Below are 23,364 nucleotides of genomic sequence, written 5' to 3'. Positions count from 1 at the left end.
GTCTGTCTGTCTGTCTCTCTCACTTTGGTGGTGGTGGTGATTGTGTGTGTGTACACGCGTGCAAATACTAGGGTTTAAATTCAGGGCCTCATGCTCTCACTTATTTTTCCTGCTCAAGGCTAGCCTCTACCGGTTGAACCACATTTCTAGTTCAGCTTTTTGCTGGTTAATTGTACATAAGCTTCTCATAGACTTTTCTACCTGGGCTGGCTTTGAACATCCATCCTCAGATCTCAGCCTCCAGGATTACAGGTGTGAACCACTGGCTCCCAGCTTGTAAATTTTGCTATGCACCTTCTATAATAAAGAAAAAATGTTTATTGCCAGAAAATGAATGCACACACTCTCTGACTAGCAAAGAATCTACCAATTTTTCTATGTAGGAAAAAAAATTTCATTTAAACTTAGCAACTTAACGATCTCTGGGAGACTTAAAAACATTCTCTGGGCGATTTAAAAACAGGGATGAGAGCTCAACAGGGCCAGACGCCTTAAGGGTAAACGTGTAAGGTCATTTTAATTCCTGGTCTTTAACAATACAATTGGAACTTTAGCCATAGCTGTGTGATTTTTTTTTCCTGCACAAAATGTGAAGACAAAATTGTGGAGCGTACAGGGCAGTTTCGTGATATTATTTTAACTTCTGGGCACTACTGAACTAGGCTATTTCCTCTGAATACAGAAACCACCAGCCTGGAGGAACAGTTACAGGAAAGCACCCGCCTGCCCCTGGAGGTGCAGTTCCCCAGCTGGAGCTATTAGTCTGTGGTTGAAGAGGAAGGGGCGGGGCCTGCTAGTGCGCGTGCGCTCTCGGCCTCCGTCTGGGCGTGGCCGCTCTAGGCGCCCGGGAGGTCGCGGGGTTGAGGTGGCTGAGCACTGAGTGCGGCCTCTCTATGGTCACGGGCCTGGGGCATTCTCCTCCGCCTCCCCATCTTCTCCTGAGGGTCTCAGGTTACTTCCGGAAGTGAAGGATTCACCTGCGCCTCGGCTTTCGCGGGGCTCGGGGGCCCGGGCGCGATGGCCGGGCTGGCCCCGGGACCAGAGAAAGGGTAAGCTGAGGCACGGCGGGGGATGTTTAGGGACGATCCGTGGGCTTTATTGTGGGTGTGGCGAGGAAGCCGTTCTCCTGAGTCGCCCCGCGGGGTCCGAAGAGGCCCGCGGGCCTTTCTTCACCCAGGCCTGGGTCTTTGGGGGCCCTAGCCCGTGTCCTGGCCGCCGGCCTTCGTTTGGCCCGCTTCTCCCATCCCTTTCCGAGATCCCCAACGTCGGCACTGCGCCCCTGGGCGTCAGGGTCAGAGCCACTCCACTCTGGGGGCCCCCCACCCCAAGATCGGGAGGAGGGGCGTCGCCTCCACACACCTGGGAGGGGGGCGATCTGGCGCCCGCCCTTCCTCCGGGACGGGGACGGGCCGATGACCCACCGGTTAGAACTAATCGGACCCTGGGTGAGGATCTGGCCCAGCTTAAGGTCTGTTGGGTTCAACCCGTTCCTGCCCCCATCTACACACACATACACTTGCTCTCTTAAAAGAAGGTCACGGAAGCTCAGAAAAGGGGGAACATGAAACTCCAAAGTCACCGTGGGGCTGGGCTTGAACCCTCGACCCGGGAATGTGAACTCGCGGCCAAAGTGCGTTTGCTTTATAGGAAGAAAGGGGCGGGGAAGGAGGGGAAGCGAATGAGCCCGGTTGCATCTCACTGAGGATCTTTGGTCGGGGCCGAAAGGGTGGGCCCCTAACTTTGGTAGAAAAGAAAAAGCCAGAACCCTTGAGGACCATGCCCTCAACTGTCGCCGCTGGGCCCGCCCCGCCGAAGCCCATTGGTCGAGGCTTTGGCGTGGCCCTGACGTCACGCCGGGAGAAGCCAATGGGAAGGAGCGCTGCTTATCCTGAGGCACACCCCAGAGCCAGCCAGGGCGGCCCGCGCGCGCGCGCCAATGAGATCACGTTCGCTCTTGTCCCAGCTGTTTGGTAAACAGCCTGTCAGGTTGTAAGCTGCTGACCCCCAGTTGTCTGGGTATTTTCACAGACCTGATGGAAAAACTACCCACTCCCCTCACCCTTCCCACTTTTTCCTGGAGTGTTGACACTGACACCAACAAACTATATTTGGGGGGGGGGGGAACTCAGTAAAATGGCACTATTAATAATTAGAAATGATCATTCCAGTCAGCCATACAGCCTGCTTCTTTTCTGAGCATCAGTGGATGTAGTTTGAATAGCTAAAGCCTTCTCATTTCTGGACTACTCCGTAGGAAAATCCGAGACTCAGGGAGAGTAAATGGTAAACTAGCAAGTCTCACTCCGGGGATTATGTTTTTTCAACTCTATCAGACTCTCCAGGGAAATTACAGTCTAGGCATTGGGGGGGGGGGGGAAATAAGCCTTACACTAATACACAGAGGCAGGACAGATTGATTAACGGGTATGAAAGGACCTAGTGACTTGATTTGGGTCTTACAAGTGAGTACTTTCGGGTTTAGGGTTGTGTTGCAGGTGGAAAAGCATGAGCCTATGGTAAAATGCCAAGGTGTAGTGTGTGACCAGGAAAGAAGTAGAGAATAATCATAATAGTCATAGTAATAGAAATGGCTGGGATTTTCATGGCACTCACTACTTGCCAAATGTTATTCACATGATAATCATTTCAATCCTTTCAGCAACCTTTTTTTTTTTTTTGGGTCCGGTCTTGGGGCCTGAACGCTGGGCCTGGGCGCTGTCCCTCAGCTCTTCAGCTCAAGGCTAGCGCTCTACCACTTGAGCCACAGCGCCACTTCCTGCTTTTTTCTTTTTGCTTATGTGGTGCTGAGGAATCGAACCCAGGGTCTCAGGCATGCAAGGCAAGCACTCTACCACTGAGCCACCTTCCCAGCCCTCAGCAACCTTTTAAGTGCTGTTAATATGTCCATTCTGCCTGGTGCTGGTAGCTTATGCCTTTAACCATAGCTGCTCAGGAGGCTGAGATCTGAGGATGCCAGTTCAAAACCAGCTCAGGCAGGAAAGTCTATGAGACTTTTCTCTCCAATTAATCCTCAGAAAACCAGAAGTGGTACTAATGGCTCAAAGAGGTAGAGCACTAGTCTTGGGCAAAAAGGCTCAAGGACACATACAAGGCCCTGAGTTCAAGACTCATGATGGAATATATATATATATATATATATATATATATATGTATATATGTATATGTATATATGTCATATATATTCATTTACAGATGGCTGCTGAGGTAGACAAAGGTTAAGTGAATTTCCTGAAGTTATGTGACTAATAATTGTCTTTTGGGATTTTTTTTTTTTGGCAGGACTGGAATTTGAACTCAGGGCCTGGATGCTGTCCCTGAGCTTTTCTGATCAATGCTAGTGCTCTACCACTTTGAGCCACAGCTCTGCTTCTGGTTTTCTGGTGGTTAATTGGAGACAAAGAGTCTCAAGAAGTTTCCTGCCTGGGCTGGCTTCGAACTGTGATCCTCAGATCTCATCTTCCTGAGTAGCTAGAATGACAAGCACCCAGCTCAGGGTCCTCTGTTAGGCTGGTACACCATAACTTGAGTCTGTCTTTACTGGTTATTTTGGAAATGGAATGTAGCAAACTTTTCTGCTCCAGATACCTTCAAATCAGTACCCTCCAGGTCTCTTGACCTGTGCCAAGGGACAACAATGTATTCCTCTACCTTGATCCCAGACATCCTGTCTAGGTGTCCCCAACATCCCAGGTGATTGTCATGGAGATGTTAAGAGCACTGATACGGAGTCAGGTATTTGTTGATTTGGTTTTCATCCACATATATCTGGACCCCAGTATTAGACACTGTCAGGTATGATAGACTTCTATGACTTGGTTCCTGACTTCAAGGATCTTAGAAATTGGATGTGGCTGAAGCAGTGATGTGTGTATGTATACACACATAGGAATGAGGTTGGTAAACACCTGTTACTTTTCCAAGGGGAGGATAGCCCTAGTGAGTGGCTGGTTTCCAGGTAGAACCTAGAATTTCCTGCTGGGTTTAAATTGTATAACAGAGGGCTGGGTCCATGGCTCCAGTGGCAAAGCCAGTACCACCCAAAAAAGTTGAGCTCTGCAGTAGTTCACAGTTTGTGGTTGAGGATCGAGACACTGAGTGGATTAGAGATGAGTCTCCTGGATTTGTCTGTTCAGACTGGCTTTAAACTGGATCCTCAGATCTCAGCCTCCGGAGTAGCTAGGATTACAGGTGTAAGCCACTGGCATCTGGTGAAAGTCTTGACATGGCTTGCTCTTCTTTACCAGCTTAGGGATCCAGTGGTATCTCTTAGATGTTAGGCACTACTTTGGGAGATTTAAAAAAAAAAAATTTAAAACAAGCCTCTTCTAGAGGCTGTCTCAGTCCACTTGGGGATGATGGTTTTTTTTTTTTTTTTTTTTTTGGAGCTGGATGCCTATAATTTTAAGTACTTTGGAGGCTGAGATCTGAGGATTGTGGTTTGAAGTCAGCTTGGGCAGAAAAATCTGTGAGACTAATATTTCCATTTAACTACCAAAACATTGGAAGTAGAACTGTGGCTCAAGTGGTAGAGCATTAGCCTTACGCAAAAAAGCTCAGGGACAGTGCCTAAGCCCTGAGTTCAAGACCCAGGAACAGCACAAAGAAATTTAAAAAAAATAAAAAAAAAAAACCAAAGAAATCAAGATTGTCACTTAATTTTTTTTTTAAGTTGTACAAAGGCAATTCTGGAGAGGAGTTTTAATCCATGGTCTTCCATAGCCTGTGGTCATATGTCTGATTATATGAGTGTAATTTATAGTTACAGATCACTTAAACATCAGAAGCCTTTTTATATGTCATAGTGAAAACTGCAGGATTTTGAGTTGTGATTTTATTGACTTCTTGCTTTCTTAAGACTTTGTGATTCTTAATATGTTAAAGTATAATATAAATATAGTATATTAGTAATAGTATATTAATATATTAAAAGTATAGTATATATTAATAAGCCATATAAAATATAATATAAATGGCAACGTGTATTGTATATTAATATTGATAAAGTATAGTATATTAATAAAATAGTATAGTAATAAAAATATGATGTTAACATATAGTTTATTAATAGGGCTTAGTAGCTTAAAGAAAAATGTTATTGTTAACATAAAGGTGATGTACAGAGGAGTTATCGCTACATAAGTCAAATAAAGAGCACATTTCTTTTTGGACAATGTAACCCTTTCCCTCGCTCTCCCAGTTAGAGAAAAAAATTTTAAGTGTTGGAATGAGCTGAGTCTGCAAAAGATACATTCATTGCTAATATACGAGTCAAAAGTGAAGTGTGTGTGTGCATTTGTATGCATGTGTATGTGCACTGGGGATTCAGTCGAGAGTTTTAGTTGGACATGTTAAAACTGATAGCCAAACAAAAAAAAATTTAAAAAAAACTGGTAGCTAAGGTATGGATTACTTGGTAATTACAGCAGTTTCTATGTATGTGTGTCTCTGTATCTGTGTCGCTCTCTGAGTTACTGGACAGGTACAGTGTGCAGTACAGGGTAGGTCCTTGAATATCTGCCACAAGGTGAGTACAAGAGGACAGCTTCCGCTTCAGCGTGTCCTCTTCTTGCCCAATACCACTCAAGGCATCAATCATTGCACTTCAAAGTTCAGGCAGCAAGTCAACATCCCAAGCAACTACCTTTACCCTAGTAATTTCCAACCCTTCCGAAAGAACATCTTTTGTAATTAGAAGGGGGAAAAAAGATTCCATACAGTCAGACTAGAATTGCTTTTCTGTAACAAAACAAGAGTCCATTTTGCTGCCTGCATTACATACTTGTAGTGTTGTATATTTACTGCTATTTCTTCTCCTTGTCTTATTTCATTTTGGCACATTTATTTTTATTTCATAATCACTGCTATTGGGGGGCACTCTTTGGACATTTAATGTCTGGTGTGTTCTGCCAGAGTTTTGTGGCAGTGCCAGGATTTAGTATACCAGAAATAGAAGTCCCAGTTCTATTGTACAGGTTCCTCTACGGGACAGTGTGCTCCCCTAGCTACAGCAGCTGGAGTTCACCTTCCAGACTCCTGTCACACGTGGTTTGTTTTTCTCAGCTGTGCAGTAGCATCCCTGGAATGTGGCCTGCATAGGAATAGGATGTCATCAGTCCTTTGAACTAATAACTTCCTATTTGCTTCATTGGAACAATGTCTTTATGAGGACAGACTTTTAAAGTCAGATTGTCATTTAAGACCTGTCTTTGCCCTTTACTAATTAGGCCTGTGTTTCCTCACCTGTAAAGGGAAATGACAGTAATACGTTCCCCTGGGACTGCTGCGCCTTTCAAATTATGTGGGCTTAGTAAATGTTAGTACTTGTCATTGTTCTGTATTTCTGGGAAATATGTAACATAGAAGGAGCCTAACCAGAAAGCCACACAAACCAAAATGTCTTTAGTCTTGTATTGAATGTCCTAGCAAAGAATGACTGGAGACCATATTTTTTTCAGGCTAGACCTCTACTAAATTAGCCCTTAAACAGATTATTATTCATGGGACACCAGGTATATATAATGGTCACAAGAAATGTGTGGGTTTTTTTTCTTTTCTTTTCTTTTCTTTTTTTTAGGACAGCCAAGAAATCGTCCAACAGTTTACTAGAAAGAATAGCAACATTTTTTTTAGGGGGGGGGACGTTGGTCATGGGGCCTGAACTCTGGGCCTGGGCGCTGTCCCTCAACTCTTCAGCTCAAGGCTAGCGCTCTACCACTTGAGCCACAGTGCCACTTCCAGCTTTTTCTGCTTATGTTGTGCTGAGGAAGCAAACCCAGAGCCTCATGCATGCAAGGCAAGCATTCTACCACTGAGCCACCTTCCCAGCCTGGCAACATTTTTTTTTAATCCCCACTGTCATGAACACAAGCTGAAGTCAGTTATAAGGAAAGACAGACAGAGGAAGGAAGTAGGGAAATAAGAAAAGGAAGAAAGGAAGGAATCCACTAGTGTTAATTAACATTTTCTTACTTGCTTGCCATACTGACAATGCAAGTACAAATCTTGTCTAAAATGTACATACTCTCAAACAATGCCCAACTTTCTTTGTTCTCCATGCTAAGAAATGTAAAAGCTCTTGGACCAAACAATCCCAAATGTGTATACTTCAAACATCATCTAAGTCAGGGCATTCACTCACTTTAGCTAAGATAGCTAAGACACGTCTGGAACACTGACAAGTGAATCACTTAAGTATAATGCTATGATGTAATTTTTTAAAAATAAACTTAAGTGGAACAGTCCTGAAGGCTACACCAGAGGAATTCCAGGTTTTCAGTTTAAGGTCAGCCCATTTGTCTCAGTCACTTTTGAATCCAAATTTAAAGTTTAGTCATCTTTCCATAAATTGGGAACTGCCTATCATGTCAGTAGCTAAACTGTGAGTAAAGAAGACTAAGGTGGGGACTGGGAAGGTGGCTCAGTGGTAGAGCGCTCGCCTTGCATGCCTGAGGCCCTGGGTTCGATTCCTCAGCACCACATAAGCAAAAAGAAAAAAAGTTGGAAGTGGCGCTGTGGCTCAAGTGGTAGAGTGCTAGCCTTGAGCTGAAGAGCTGAGGGACAGCGCCCAGGCCCAGAGTTCAGGCCCCACAACTGGACAAAGAAAAACAAAAGACTGAGGTGAAAGGTTTTTATTTATCATAACTGCTGTGTTACTTGCCTGGGATCTTTGACAGCTTTGTGAAATCTGGAAAATGCTTATCCACAAAGAAATATTACCATGGCCAACTTAAAAGTTTCTCTTACAAATAGTTCATTGACAAACTCTTAGTGAAGCCTTAAAAAACAACAGCAAAAATATATATATGGTAAATCCACATCTTCATCACCACCCACCCATGTCGTTCATCATCTCAGAGAAACCATCAAAAATAGACTATCTTCATCTGAGTCATCTTCTCTGCCTCATTAGTGATTGAAATCCACACCGAGCCAATTAAACTTTGCCCTTTCTTGTGTTAAGCTACGCCACGATTGGCCAGATTCTCCTTTTCGTAAACAACATAAAATCGACCTGTCCTTTCTTTTATGCTTGGTGTCATTTTGGGTCGATATGGTAGAAAAGATCGATTTCGTTTAAATGTTTAAAATTGTCCCTTCTTCGAGGATAGTTAAAAGTATGTCTGGATTTTTCGACATTTGTATTATCATCTTTACTGCCTTCAACACATACTGCCATGAGGACGTAGTACCTTGGATCGAACCATTTTGCCAAAGTAGTCTACATGGTGAATGGGGCAGGGGGAATAGGGAATGTTGGCAGCAGCAGAGGTGTGTTTGTTCTTTAAGACAGGATCTTTGTAGCCTGGCCTGCCCTTCAGCATGAAATCCTCATGCCTCAGCTTCCCAGGTGCTAAGATTGAAGGTATGCACTACCACACCCAACTGTATGTTGAATGAAGGGGAGAGCCATAATCATATACTGCTGATACAGTTTCAAGCTTACAATTTTTAAAGCATTAACCAGCATCACATAATGAGATCTTTATAGGCTAAGGTATAAAAAAAAAAGGTTTTAACTTTAGCTCAGAATTGGTGCATTATTTGATAAGCTTAACAAAAAAACATCCTAAATGGTGTGACTTTCCTAATGGGTAACTAAAAAAACAAACAGGCTAGGGGCATGCTTGTATAAGAAGCAGAGGGTTTTGAATTTAAACCCCAGTATCACCACCAAGAGGACAAAAAAAAAAAAAAAGTTGAAGCACAGTGGTACAATGCTTGCCTAACATACATATAGCCCCAGATTCTAACCTCAACATCACACACAGGAGAGAAAAAATAAAAGCAATAGACAGGTAAGGTAAGCGTAGTACCATGACTTCCCACAAAGCAGCCTTCCAGATAAGTCCATAGACCAGCTCCATGTCTAGACAACCTCACTTCCCAGGGAGACCCTCTCATCTTCTTCAGTTACATAGTGTATTGGGAAATGTGCCAGTGCCAGCCTTTCTCTTTCAGAGATTTTTCAAGTATTGTACCTTGGCAGATATGTCTTAAAAAATAATAATCCAGAGAAAACCATTTCCTTTCATGAATGCATACAGTAAGATTAAACCCTCAGGTATCTTTTATTGACTGGATTGTTATTATAGAGGTAATAGACAGCTGGGTTACATTTACATGTGTCAGGTAATACGTACATTTCCTTTTGTACAGTGTCAGATGGTCCCTCATTCTCTCCCTTTCCCTCCCTCCATCTCCATCCACGAGTTGCATAGTTCACTTTCATCAATATCTATTGCACTCTACTGCTGCACTTTTTCATCCTTTTTCTTCTGATTCTGTGCCCTCCCCCATCTTCCCACAGATATGCATGTGAATATATCATATATAAAGTAAAGAATACAGAATCATCAGAAAAAGAAAAAACAAGAAAATTGTCCTTTGTTTCCATAGCTCTGGAGTTCATTTCAGAATGTGTGTTATTTTGTTTACATATGAAGAGGCGCTTGGGTATTGCACCTTTGTTATTTTCTCCTATGACTACCCTCTTTTGGTCTCACTGTATGTGAGTACCTAAAATCCTGTGTAAGTCGTTATATCTCATTGTGTCTTAGATCTAACTTCCACATATCTGGGAGAACACGTGCCATTTGTTTCTCTAATTTTGGCTTACCTCGCTTAACATGATTTGTTCTAGTTCCATCCATTTCCCTGCAAATGACATTTTATTCTTTCTAATAGCTGTGTGAAATTCCATTGTATATACATAGGTACCACATTTTTTGGATCCACTCATCTATGGTGGGGCATCTGGGTTGTTTCCATGTCTTGGCTATTGTGAATAGTGCAGCAATGAACATGGATGTGCAGGTGTCCTTATCATATCCTGGTTCACGATGCCTACTGGTATGGCTGGCTCATAGGGAAAGTCTATGTTTAATTTTTTGAGGAATCTCCAGACTGCTTTCCAGAGTGGTTGTACTAGTTCACATACTCACCAACAGTGCAGTAGGGTTCCTTTCCCCCACATCCTCACCAGCATTTGTTGTTCAAATTCAAAATGTTGACCAATGTAACTGGGGTGAGATGGAATTTCAGGGTTGTTTTGATTTGCATTTCCTTTATGGCCAGAGATGATGAGCATTTCCTCATGTGTTTTTTTTTTTTAATTTAACTTTTTAATTGTTATTATAAAGGTGATGTACAGTTACATGAGTCAGGTAAAGAGTACATTTCTTTGGACAGTGTCACCCCTTCCTCACTCCACTTAATGGTTTTAAATTTGCTTAACGTCTGAACAGTTAAATAAAGTGCACTTACATATAAAATTATGGATACATCTCAAAGGAAAAAAAGAATATTTAAATACATGTGTTTTTTTTTAATTTTTTTATTGTAAAGATACTATACAGAGGGTTACAGTTACATGAGTGAGGTAATGAGTACGCTTCCTCTTGAACATTGTTACCCCCTCCACTGTTTTCCCCCTACCATCCCCTCCCTCCCTCCCTTCCCCAAGGTTCTTTTTTTTTTTATTGTGATTAAGTGATTACTTAATTTCCGGAAATTCACAGTATTGTGGAATAATGATGCTCATTTAAAGTCACAAGTTCATTCTAACTTTCCTGGAGCAAATTGTCTATCACAGTCTGTAATATATAACGGTGCTCATATGTTATATACCATATATGTGATCAGCAGCATGGGGATATTTAGTAGTGGTTCAACCAGATGAGTGGAAGTTCTTTGTTTCTTAAGTCCTGTTAGTTTTGTCATATCACCTAACATTTTGGATTTATCATCCACTTATCAGGGAGACCATGTACTGTTTGTCTCTTCGTTCTTGGCTTACCTCGCTCAACATGATTCCTTCTAGCTCCATCCATTTCCCTGCAAATGCCATTATTTTGTCATTTCTAATGGCTGCATAATATTCCATTGTGTATAGATACCACAATTTTTGGATCCATTCATCTGTGGTGGGGCATCTAGGTTGTTTCCATATCCTAGCTATTGCGAACAGTGCTGCAATAAACATGGAGGTGCACGTGTCCTTGTATATTGGTTCCTGTTGTTCAGGGTAGATGCCTAGAAGTGGCCTCATGTGTTTCTTTATCATTCTTAACCTCTTCTTCTGAGAAGTCTCTCCTTAGCTCCCTTACCTGTTTAATGATTGGTGTATTAAGTTTGGAAAGGGTTAGTTTCTTGAGCACTTCGTATATATTGGATATTAGACCTATGTCTGATATATTGCTGGTAAAGATCTTTTCCCAATTGGTTGGCTGTCTTTCTAGTTTAGTAACTATGTCCTTAGCTGTGCAGAAACTTTTTGTTTTAATGTAGTCCCATTTGTCGAGTCTCTCTCCTATCTGCTGTGCTCCTGGGACTCTGTTCAGGAAGTTCCTACTTGTACCTATAAGTTCTCATGTCTCTCCTACTCTGTCACACAGTACTTTCAATTTTGGGTCTGATGTTAAGATCTTTGAACCACTTTGAATTGATATTGGTGCATGGTGACAAGCAGGGACCCACTTTTAGTTTTCTGCATATGGCTACCCTGTTTCACAACACCAGTTGTTGAAAATGCTATGTTTTTTCTACTGTATGTCTTTGGCTCCTTGGACAATTATCAGATGACTATAAGTGTGTGGTTTTATTTCTGAGTCATTTAATCTGTTCCCTTGATCTTTGGGTCTATTTTTGTGCCAGTACCAAGCTGTTTCTGTTATTATGGCTCTATAGTAGAGTTTAATATCTGTTATTGTGATACCACCTGCATTGCTTTTTTTGCCTAGAATTGCTTTGGCTATTATACGCCTTTGTGTTGTTGTTGTTGTTGTTCTCCATATGAATTTTTGGGTGGTTTTCTCTGTCTCAGTAAAGAATGTTATTGGGATTTTGATGGTGATTGCATTAAATTTGTATATCATTTTGGCAATCTGGTCATTTTCACAATATTGATTCTACCTATCTATGAACATGGAAAGTCTTTACATTTCCTGGTGTCCTCTTTGATTTCTTTCTTCAGAAAGTTTGAGCTGTGAAGATCTTTTACAATTATATCAGTTCAAAATCAGTTCAAAGGCAGGTGCCAGTGGCTCTCGCCTGTAATCCTAGCTACTCAGGAGGCTGAGAGCTGAGGATCACGATTCAAAGCCAGCCCAGGCAGGAAAGTCCATGAGACTCTTATCTCCAATAAACCACCGGAAAACCAGAAGTGACACTGTGGCTCAAATGGTAGAATGCTCACCTTGAGCTAAAGGGCACAAGGACAGCACCCAAGCCCAAAGTTCAAGCCTCATGACTGACAAAAAAAAAAAAAAATCAGTTCAAAGCCAGCCCCTTGGGCTGGGAAGGTGGCTCAGTGGTAGAGTGCTTGCCTTGCATGCATAAGGCCCTGGGTTTGATTCCTCAGTACCACATAAGCAGAAAAGGCCAGAAGTGGCGCTATGGCTCAAATGGTAGAGCGCTAGCCTTGAGCTGAAGAGCTGAGGGACAGCGCCCAGGCCCAGAGTTCAGACCTCATGACCAACTAAGAAAAACAACAAAAACAAAGCCAGCCCCTTAACTGTTTTGTTTTTGTTTTTTGTTTTTTTAAGCCACAGCTCCACTTCTGGAATTGAAGATAGTTAATTGAAGATAGTCTCCCAGACTTTTCTGTCCAGGCTGGCTTTGAACTGCTATCCTCAGATCTCAACTAGCTGATTAGCCAGGAGATCCAACATCTATTTATCCTATTTCATTGATCCTTTTTTTCCCCTAGATGGTCTGATGCTTGACGGAGTTTCCTGAGTCTGGAATTTTCTATGTCTCGGGGTCCTGGAACTTGCTAAGCGATGGAGGAGGCCGAGGAAACGGATGGGCTCAGGACAGGGCCGGAGAAGGATGCTGCTACCCACAGCCCCCGCCCACAGATCTCGGTCAGTGAGTTTTCCTGCCACTGCTGCTACGACATCCTGGTGAACCCCACCACCCTGAACTGTGGGCACAGCTTCTGCCGCCACTGCCTGGCTTTATGGTGGGTGTCCTCAAAGAAAACAGAGTGTCCGGAATGCAGAGAAAAGTGGGAAGGCTACCCCAAAGTCAACATTCTCCTCAGGTAATGCTGGGCATGCTGGGCGTGCCCGTGCGGGGGTGGGGGTGGGCGCTGAGGCCACTTGCCCTCCCAAGGGACTGCCATCCTTGGCCTTCATTCTACATGAAGGAACAGAGTGAGTTGTTCATGCCTATAATCCTAGCAGCTCAGGAGGCCAAGATGTGAGGATCACAGTTCAAAGCCAGCTAGGAAAGTCTATGAGACTCTTATCTCCACTAAACTAACCAAAAAAAAAAAAAAAAAAAAGCCAGAAATGAAGCTGTGTGGCTCACTGCAAAAGAAGCTCAGGGATGTCACCCAGGCCCTGAGTTCAAGCCACAGGACCAGCACTAAAAGAAAAAAACGAAAATTATTGTATTCTAAATCATTTAGCTGTCACTTTCCCTGAGCATGTGTATATAAGTTACTAATGATTTACTTTTCCCATAAAGCAAAGCCCTGGCAAATGTTCTTTTCCAATCTGCCTGTTACTCATGCTAACGTTGGATTATTTGGACCTGGGAAAATTCTACTTAGTCCAGCAGACAGTCTGACTAATCTTGCTTTCCTGCCTTCCCCATAGGGATGCCATTGAGAAGCTGTTTCCAGATGCCATTAGGATGAGGCGTGAAGACATCCAGCACAACAGTGACATCATCCAAAGTCTCACGGCTTTTCAGAGGCTCGGGAATGACCAGCTGCCTTCGGCTCCCAACACAGGCCGCATGAACCAGCAGAGAGGAGGGGGCTTCTTCTCCGGGGTGCTTACCGCATTAACTGGTGTGGCAGTAAGTAACTCCCACATCTACTTGAGATAGAATCTTCTGAGCCCACTACGGCAGTGCTACAGAAATCCAGGTGTTTTTCCAAGCCTTGTGGATGGGGTCAGGGACGCCATTGGCGCTCTTTCCACCCCAACCCACCCTCACGTCCTGAGGTCCCTGTCCATCTTCCAGGTAGTCCTGCTGGTATACCACTGGAGCAGCAGAGAGTCCGAACATGACCTTCTGGTCCACAAGGCCGTGGCCAAGTGGACGGCGGAAGAGGTTGTCCTGTGGCTGGAGCAGCTGGGCCCGTGGGCCTCCCTCTATAGAGACAGGTTTCTATCTGAAAGAGTAAATGGAAGGTGAGGAGAAACACACAACCCAGAAAGATGCTTCTTACCTGTGGGGAAAACTTGTCACCCTGCTGTGAGCAGCCCTGGCAGAGAGCCCTTGGTTCTCCCTCTTCCTCTCTCTCAAAAAAGGCTAGGTCTCTGGGTCTGGTTTCAGCCATGCTGGAGCACCTGTCAGTGCTTCATTTGTCCTCATGACATTATAGAGACCAGCCAGATCTGCTCTGTCTTGATCAGCTCCATTCCTTTGCTATTGCAAATAATGCTCTGCTGATCTCAGAGTACAGTTTTTGAGAGGCTTCTATTTTCAGTACTCTTATTAGAGTAGAATGGCTGGGTCATTGGCTAACTCTGTGTTTCCTTCCCTCCTCTTTCTCTTCCTGTAGTGAGATTTGAACCCAGGGCATTTGCTTGCTCGGCTTGCATGCTCAGGGCTGGTGTTCTACCACTTGAGCCACATCTCCAGCCCAGCTTTTTCCTTGTTAATTGGGGATGGAGTCTCCTGGACTTTTCATTATTGCTTGGCTCTATGCCCACACTTGTAAAATAGAAGAATATGTGAGAATCAAAGTCTGTCACTGAGAGATGAATGGCTTAGGAACAGAATGCCCTGGTGTGCTTTGGGCCATGGTTACAAAGTGTCCATATGCCACTACTCTGCAGAGCTATCCAATAGCTCAGCTGCGATTGATAGAGGGATTGCAAATAGTCATGTGCTTAGATCTCACCTTACCCCTACAGAGCCTACTCCGGGGAAATGGATCTCAGTGTGGAAAAGATGCTTCCAGTCAGTACCCAATCTCAAAAACAATATCCCTTCACCCCTCCACAGATTGCTTTTAACTTTGACAGAGGAAGAATTTTCCCAAGCACCTTACACCATAGAAAACAGCAGCCACAGAAGAGTCATCCTCACGGAGCTAGAGCGTGTGAAAGCCCTCGGCGTGAAGCCCCCCCAGAACCTCTGGGAATATAAGGTGAGTTCTTCCTTTCCAAAAATGGAGTGTGTAATGTAGCTGGGTACTACATTACAGGTGTGAGCCTGTAATTCCAGCTACTCAGGAGGCTGAGATCTGTGGCTCTCAGTTCAAAGCCAGCCTAGGCAGGAAAGTCCAAGAGACTCTTATTTCCAATTAACTACCAGACAAATAGGAAGTGGAGCTGTGGCTCAAGCGGGAGAGCACCAGCCTTGAGCTTAGGGACAGCACCCAGGTCCTGCATTCAAGCTCCAGGACTAGCACACATACAAGAAAAGAATATCGAGAATGATAGCAATCACCTGCGTGCTCTTTGCTTAGCAGAAGAAAAAAAAAGCCCCCAGGAAGTGGTTCTGTGGCTCAAGTGGTAGAGTGCTAGCTTTGAGCACAAAAAGCTCTGGGACAATGCCCAGGCCCTGAGTTCAAGCCCTAGGACTGGCAAAAAAAAAAAAAAAAAAAGGAAAACCCCCTAGCCTGATTAAAGCCCCTGCCCCCACCCCAATAGCTCTCCCTCTCCAGGGCCCACTGTGCTGCACTGGGTGCTGGGCACCCCTGTGCTCCTACAGCGGCTGTGGGACGTTGTATGACCTGCTCTAACCTTAGCATAAGAGGCGTGAGCCGAGCTTGCCCTGCTGTAAGCTTCACCTCTGGGGCTCTTTTGTAATAATCCTTCACATACGTAGGGGCCCTGTGTGCATTTCCCCATTGATGGGCACCGCTTTCACTATCAGAGTTAGCTGTGGAGGTGCACATGTCATCCAGGCACTCAGGATAAAGATCTAGAGTTTCTGAAACAGAAAGTTTGTATGTTTATGTGTTTTGTATCACTGTTTGTTTTAATCTCTACTTCTCTTTTGTCACAAGTTATTGGTTTGATAGAGTCTGATCAAATGCTGAACTTTCTGTGGCTCCTGTATGTAGACCCACTATGGCTTTTAATATCTGGTAGATCATTTGCAAATCTCTCATCCAGCAGTGACCCTCGATTGGGAATACTTTAAAAGTATAATGGTGCAAGCTTGTAGTCCCAGCACTCAGGAAGCAGAGCAGGAGGATCAAAAGTTCTAGGGGCTGGGAAGGTGGCTCAGCAGTAGAGCGCTTGCCTTGCATGCCTGAGGCCCTGGGTTTGATTCCTCAGCACCACATAAGCAAAAAGAAAAAAGCCAGAAGTGGTACTGTGGCTCAAGTGGTAGAGCGCTAGCCTTGAGCTGAAGAGCTGAGGGGCAGCGCCCAGGCCCAGAGTTCAGGCCCCAAGACCAGACCCAAAAAAAAAAAAAAAAAAAAAAAAAGTTCTAGGCCAATCTAGGCTACATAAGAAAACCCTACCTTTAAAAAGAGAATGGGCTGGGAATGTGTCTTAGTGGTAGAGTGCTTGCCTAGCATGCATGAAGCCCTGGGCTCAATTCCTCAGTACCACATACACAGAAAAAGCTGGAAGTGGTGCTGTGGCTCAAGTGGTAGAGTGCTAGCCTTGAGCAAAACAGAAGCTCAGAGACAGTGCCTAGGCCCTGAGTTCACATCTCAGGACTAGAGAGGAGGGGGAGGGGAGGGGAGTACTTAAGTTGTCTCAGTATTAACCAGAGCAAACGGGAATTTAATTCTGATCCTATCATGGAGAAGGATCTTACACTCAGTCCTTCTCCACACTGCCCAGCCCCGCCCTGGGGGTGGGTGTTTGGCAGTTAGCTGAAACATTCCCCACTCCCAGTGGCCTGTGCCATTCCTTCTGAGTGCCGGGAAAGGCCTCTCCCTTGCTGCCTTTCTCACAGTGCTTTTCCTCCCTATCTGATGGGGCTGGCAGGACCTGATCGCTTGGCTCCCACGGGCGCCTGCCGACAGCAGAGCTGATGGGATGTAACGGGGGTGCTCTGCCTCCTCCCTGGTGCCCGCCACAGTCTAGCTGATCTCAGTCAGGCTTTATTTCAGGACTGGGTTCCTCAGTGATAGCCGCGCCACCCCACTGGGGCACAAACCACATCTTAGTGATGACATGGTTTGTGGCTTTCCACCAGCTTGCAGTTCCTAAGCAGATGTATACATCTTATTTTTCTTGAAGGATTGTGAAAAGCTTTTATCGTATTGGGGCTGTAGCTCAGAGGGATGATTGCAACTGTCTAATATGTGCAGGACCCTAGGCTCCATCCCCAAGCACCCCAGAATACTAATAAAGTACATACCTGCTACATTTGGTATCACCTTATTAGTCTCCAATGGGTTTCCTTCTTGTGTGTCAAAGATATTTAAGTTTGCTGGGCAACAATGGCTCACACCTGTAATCCCAGCTACTCAGGAGGGTGAGAGGTGAGGATCAGGGTTCAAAACCAGCCCAGGTAGGAAAGCCCGTGAGACTCTCATCTCCAATGAGCCACCAACAAGGCAAAAATGGGACTGTGCCTCAAGTGCTATCCTTGAGCAAAAAACTCAGGAACAATGCCAGGCCCTGAGTTCAGGCCCCAGGACCAGCAAGCACATACACACACACACACACAAAATGTTCAAGGTTTACTTTGTTTTGTTGTTTTGTTTTTTATTTTTTATTTTTTGTCAGTCATGGGGCTTGAACTCTGGACTTGGGCACTGTCCCTCAGCTCTTCAGCTCAAGGCTAGCGCTCTACCACTTGAGCCACAGCACCACTTCCAGCTTTTTCTGCTTATGTGGTGCTGAGGAATCAAACCCAGGGCCTTATGCATACAAGGCGAGCACTCTACCACTGAGCCACCTTCCCAGCCCTTGTTTTGTTTTTTAAGGTAGGGTCTTGCTGTGTAGCCCATGTTGGTCTTGAACAAAGCTGTACATATGTACATATGGGAGAAGCCATTGCCACAACCAAGATGGCGAACACATCTGTCACTCCCAAGTTTCTTCCTGCCCCTTTGCCAAAAGTCTGCCCTCCAGCATTTCCCACACACAATTGGAGGTGTGCATTTCTCTAAGGACAGGTGACCTTGAGCATCTTCATATACACTTTCTTTACTTGATACTCCCAAGTAACAAGACAGCTACATCATAAAGTTACAATATTTATGTCAGTACTGATATGCTGGGGCTTGAACTCAGGGCCTCATACTTGCTAAACAGGCATTCTACCACTAACCCACATCCCCAGCCCTGGTGAGTTTCCTGCCTCTTCTTGCTACTTATTTGTTGTTGGAGGTGTTCCGTGCGATCAGCCACCATGACTGCCCTGTGCCTGCCTTGTCCCTGCAGGCAGTGAACCCCGGCCGGTCCCTCTTCCTGCTCTACGCCCTCAAGAGCTCCCCGCGACTCGGCCTGCTGTACCTGTACCTGTTTGACTACACAGACACCTTCCTGCCCTTCATCCACACCATCTGCCCTCTGCAAGAAGACAGCTCTGGGGAGGACCTTCTCAGCAAGCTTCTGGTAGGTAGGCCGGGCAGCGCAAACAGAACCAGCCAGCCTTCCTCGCTACTCAGGAGGCTGAGATCAGAGAATCCCAGTTTAGATCCAGCCCAGGCAGAAAAGTCCCTGTGAGACTTATCTCTAATGAACCACCAGAAAACCAGAAGTGGTGCTATGGCTCAAAGTGGTAGAGCACTAGCCTTAAGCAAAAGAGCTCAGGGACAGAGCCCAGGCTCTGAGTTTAAGCCCCATGACCAAAAGAAGGAAGGAAGGCGAGAGAGAGAGAGAGAGAGAGAGAGAGAGAGAGAGAGAGAGAGAGAGAGAGAGAGAGAGAGAGAGAGAGAGAGAGAGAGAGAAAGAGAGGGAGAGAAAGGAAAAGAAGCAAACCATCCCACTTCTAGAGACCAGAGTCGGCCCTCTAGACTTGAAGAATTTAATATTTATTTATTTATTTGGGTCCGGTCGTGGGGCCTGAACTCTGGGCCTGGGCGCTGTCCCTCAGCTCTTCAGCTCAAAGCTAGTGCTCTACCACTTGAGCCACAGCGCCACTTCCGACTTTTTTCTTTTTGCTTATGTGGTGCTGAGGAATTGAACCCAGGGCCTCAGGCATGCAAGGCAAGCGCTCTACCACTGAGCCACCTTCCCAGCTCTGGATTTAATTTTTTAAAGAAATGGTTGCTATAACTATAAAGGAAGCTGGTGAAGGTCCTGACCATATTTAGTTTAATAATGACTCCCAAAGAGTGGTTGTTTGCTCCACTGAGCCCTAGGGTCATGTGCTCCCTGGAGACCAGCCAGAGTGAGACGGACTAATGCTGAGATTAAATGCTATGGGCAGGGTCCATCCCAAAGGCCTCCCCCCCTCAATGAGCCATGGCCCCAGTCACCAATGCTGTCATATCACCTGACTCCAGGGTTGTGTGTGGTGCCCCACCCTAGCCACTTGTTTGTTAGCCTTCCCCCTCAGATTATTTTAGAGCTGCTAGACCGGTGGTTCACACCTATAATCCTGGCTACTCAGGAGGCTCAGATCTAAGGATCATCATTCAAAGCCAGCCTGGTCAGGAAAGCCCGTGAGACTCTCGTCTCCAATTAACCACAACACAAAAAAGCCAGAAGTGGAACAGAGACTCAAATAGGGGACCCTCTTTTACGGGGGGGTGATTTTTTTCATATCTATTCGATCACTTGAGAGTAACGCTCTTTGGCACTGGGAATGTGGCTTAGTGGTAAAGTGTTGCCGCGCATGCATGAAGCACTGGCTTTATTCCTTTTTCTGTCCACAGAAAAAGCCAGAAGTGGCGCTGTGACTCAAGTAGTAAAATGCTAGCCTTGAGCCAAAGAAGCTCAGGGACCCCACCCGGGCCCAGAGTTCAAGCCCCTGGACTGGCACAAAAACAGAGAGAGGGCCAGAGAGAGAGAGAGAGAGAAATGCTGTTTGTTTTAGAGCCTGTTTCTATGGAAACATGCACGCACAACACACACACATTAAATTACTGATCCAGATCCATGATACATTTAATTCCCCCATGTCTGTCCTCATTCTGCGACAGGTAAGAAGACGTTGGATTTCAAGAATGCTCTGATGGGCCGGGAAGGTGGCTCAGTGGTAGAATGCTTGCCTAGCATGCATAAAGCCCTGGGTTCGATTCCTTAGTACCACATACACAGGAAAAGCTGGAAATAGTGCTATGGCTCAAGTGGTAAGAGCACTAGCCTTGAGCACAGAAATGCTCAGGGACAGTGCCCAGGCCCCAAGTTCAAGTCCCAGGACTGGCAAAACAACAACAAAAGAGTGTGCTTACATCCCCATGGGGACAGGAATTTACACACTGGCTCGTGTAAATTCATCTCAACCCCATTTTTCACACCAGGCTCATTTTGATGTCACTTCTGGGTTTCCACAATCATGTAACAAACCTCCCAGCTCCAACTTTGCTGACTGCCCCACTGCATATTATGGTGCATACCAAAGTCGACTAAGTTCTTTTTAGACAATTAGGTCCGTGTGTGTGTGTGTGTGTGTGTGTGTGTGTGTGTGTCCGTGTGTGTGTGTGTGTGTGTGTGTGTGTCCGTGTGTGTGTGTGTGTCCGTGTGTGTGTGTGTGTGTCCGTGTGTGTGTGTGTGTGTCCGTGTGTGTGTCCGTGTGTGTGTCCGTGTGTGTGTCCGTGTCTGTCCGTCCGCACATGCACGTGCACGTGCTCAGCACACGCCACGCTCCTGCGCTGGCTAACGCCCCATTTTGTGTGACCCCCGGAAGGACCTGAGGGAGCCTACCTGGAAGCAGTGGAGGGAGTTCCTCGTCAAGTACTCCTTCCTGCCGTACCAGCTGATGGCCGAGTTCGCCTGGGACTGGCTGGAGGTCCACTACTGGACCTCGCGGTTCCTCATCGTCAACGCCATGCTCCTCTCCGTTCTGGAACTGTTCTCCTTCTGGAGGATCTGGTCAAGAAGTGAATTGAAGTAAGAGCGGTTTTATAGCGCAGTACGGCGCTGGTAGCAGTGGCCAGGCAGGAAGGGGGAGGAAGGTGTGTAGTTGAGATGGGGTCTCGCTCCTTTTTGGCCCAGGCTCAAACCGTGATCCTCCTGACTAGCTAGGATCATAGCTAGGGGCCACTGGAACCAGGCTGCCCCAAGCCCTTCTTTCCCCAAGCCCCCCGGGGAAGCCCCCTTGGGCTGGGTCCTGGGAGCAGAAGACCCTGCGAAGCCAGGGAGAAGGCCTGGGTCAGAGCCCTGCCGTGGCCCACCCCGCCCCAACCAGCTCTTGTCTTTGCAGGACAGTACCTCAGAGGATGTGGAGCCATTTTTGGAAGGTGTCCACGCAGGGGCTGTTCGTGGCCATGTTCTGGCCCCTCATCCCACAGTTCGTGTGCAACTGTTTGTTTTACTGGGCCCTGTATTTCAATCCGATCATTAACATCGATCTTGTGGTCAAGGAAGTGCGGCGGCTGGAAACCCAAGTGTTGTGACTGGCGTTGTGGCGAGGCGTGGAGGCGATCTTCCCGACCCGACACCTGTGCCCACAAGGGGCAGAGGAAGCGAACTTCCTGCTTCTACCCCTGGTAAAAGCAAGGTGCTGCTGCTGATCGAAGGCTTCCACCAGGTCCTCTCCCTCAGCCTGTGGCACAGGGGCAGCAGAGACCGATGTCCCAGTGCCCAAGGACCATGGAGGTGACAGGAGAGCAGCCCCTCCCACCAGCTCCTTTCTCTTAGGGTCTGGGAGGAGCCTGCCATGATGGCTGGAGGACTCAGGGTCTTCAAGGGACACCGCAGGCCATCAGCAGTACCCCCTCCCAAACTCCGTGAGGACAGAGGTGCCCAGAGCCTCTGGCCAGGCTCTAGGTAAGGCCTACCCTGTGAGCCAAGTGTAGGAAAGCAAGGATAAGATTTTGCCATAGGCACAGATATCAAAATAGGAAAACCCAGAAATCGGTCAGCCGCTCTGTTGCGCACCGCTAAGGAACGCAGATGAAGAGTGGTAGCTGTTTTCTGTAATCATTGGAAGTTTGCTCCCTTTCTGTTGGGGGGCACCTACTGGGGTGTCAGGCATTTCAGGCTGAGCTGATGCAGGCTCCTTCCAAGTATTGCTTGGGCTTTGTTTTGTTCTTAAGAATTTGACCTGTAAAATATACCCAAGGTAGTCTTTGTTCAAGAAAACATTTTCTAAGTTGACCTCACACTGTATAATGTGTAGTCTTTATTGTCCCATTCTGCATAAACAGCAGGCCTAATTGCTGTAATTGTGACTTGAGGGGGGGGGCCTGGCAGGGGGACCTCCCATTTCCTCCCCTGTACAAACAGCAGGTAGATGAACTATGAGCTCATCAAGGTTGGCTTCAAAGACAAGCTTGTATCCAAAGTGTGTGTGCACGCCTCCAGGAGCCTTTCTTTAACCCTTACTATCTTGGAGTGAACATTTCACTCCAACTTCGCTTCTGAAAGTTTGAAGGAAATACTTGAAATAAAAATAAAGATTTTTTTTTTTTATACAGATAAAACCTCTGTACAATGAAGAGCAGCTGTTTAGGAAATAGAAACTTCTGAGTTACATGATAAACTCTGCAAGCCAGCCTCAAGTCTCCAGGTGCAGGCCCCCCACCCCCCCAGAGGTGGCCTCAAGAGAAAAATCCTGCCACAGACAGGAAAGGCTCCCTGGGCCTGGGCAATGTTTGTGCGAGTCTGGCCTAGGCCCTGGGCTGGTTACTCTTCCCTTCCCACAAGAGGTGGTAGCTGGCCACGGTGCAGACTGACCACAAGATGGCTGGGCGCCCATCAGCCCCGCTCCACAAGCTGCCCACACCTTGCCTCCCTCCCCCACAGGTGACGCCCACAAAGGAGACTCGCCCAGAGCAAACAGCTGGGCACCAGCTCCTGTCTGGGCGCCTCCACAGGGCAGTTCAAGGGTAGCCCCCGTCCTTATCAAGGCAGGCTTAGGGGCGCCAAAGGAGTCTACAGAAAATACCCACTGAAAATGTCATTTCTCCAAATCCAGCATAATTGAAAACAAAAACGGGTTGGGGGAGTTGGGAGAAATTATTTACAAGCATCCTTATCCAAACAATGGACAAAAACAGGAACCAGCTCTCATGTCCAAGTCTGTGACCTATAACATGATACCGTTTAACTCTTGGGTGGGGGTGGGAGGGGGTCTGTGTTTCTGAGGGCTGAGGATGGAACCCAGACCCTTGGTAGGCAGGTGCTCTGCCACTAAGTCATAGAACGCTTCAAGAGGAAGTTTCCGTTGCTTTTTTTGTTTGCTGAACTCAAGGCTTCCTTCTAGGTGGTGATTGTTTTTTCATGACACAGAAAAAAATAACCTTATGAACATTATACAGCATAGTCTCAACTATATATATTTTTGCTTTTTTCCCTT

General features: G+C 46.0%; 1 protein-coding gene across 1 annotated transcript; it reads left to right on the top strand.

Moving 5' to 3' along the window:
- Positions 1–836: 836 nt before the first annotated feature.
- Positions 837–22,168, top strand: LOC138825613 (bifunctional apoptosis regulator). Its single transcript, XM_070020315.1, has 8 exons — positions 837–1,049; positions 12,728–13,063; positions 13,623–13,827; positions 13,996–14,165; positions 14,986–15,130; positions 18,339–18,512; positions 20,752–20,954; positions 21,268–22,168. The coding sequence occupies exons 2-8, from the start codon at positions 12,801–12,803 to the stop codon at positions 21,458–21,460; spliced, it is 1,353 nt and encodes a 450-aa protein (XP_069876416.1). The 5' UTR covers positions 837–1,049; positions 12,728–12,800; the 3' UTR covers positions 21,461–22,168.
- Positions 22,169–23,364: the final 1,196 nt, after the last annotated feature.

The sequence above is a fragment of the Dipodomys merriami genome, unplaced genomic scaffold (assembly GCF_024711535.1).
Source record: "Dipodomys merriami isolate MVZ:Mamm:240054 unplaced genomic scaffold, mDipMer1.0.p SCAF_138, whole genome shotgun sequence".
NCBI lineage: Eukaryota > Metazoa > Chordata > Mammalia > Rodentia > Heteromyidae > Dipodomys > Dipodomys merriami.
Note: the sequence above shows the minus strand (reverse complement) of the source record. Positions and strands in the feature narration are given on the sequence as shown.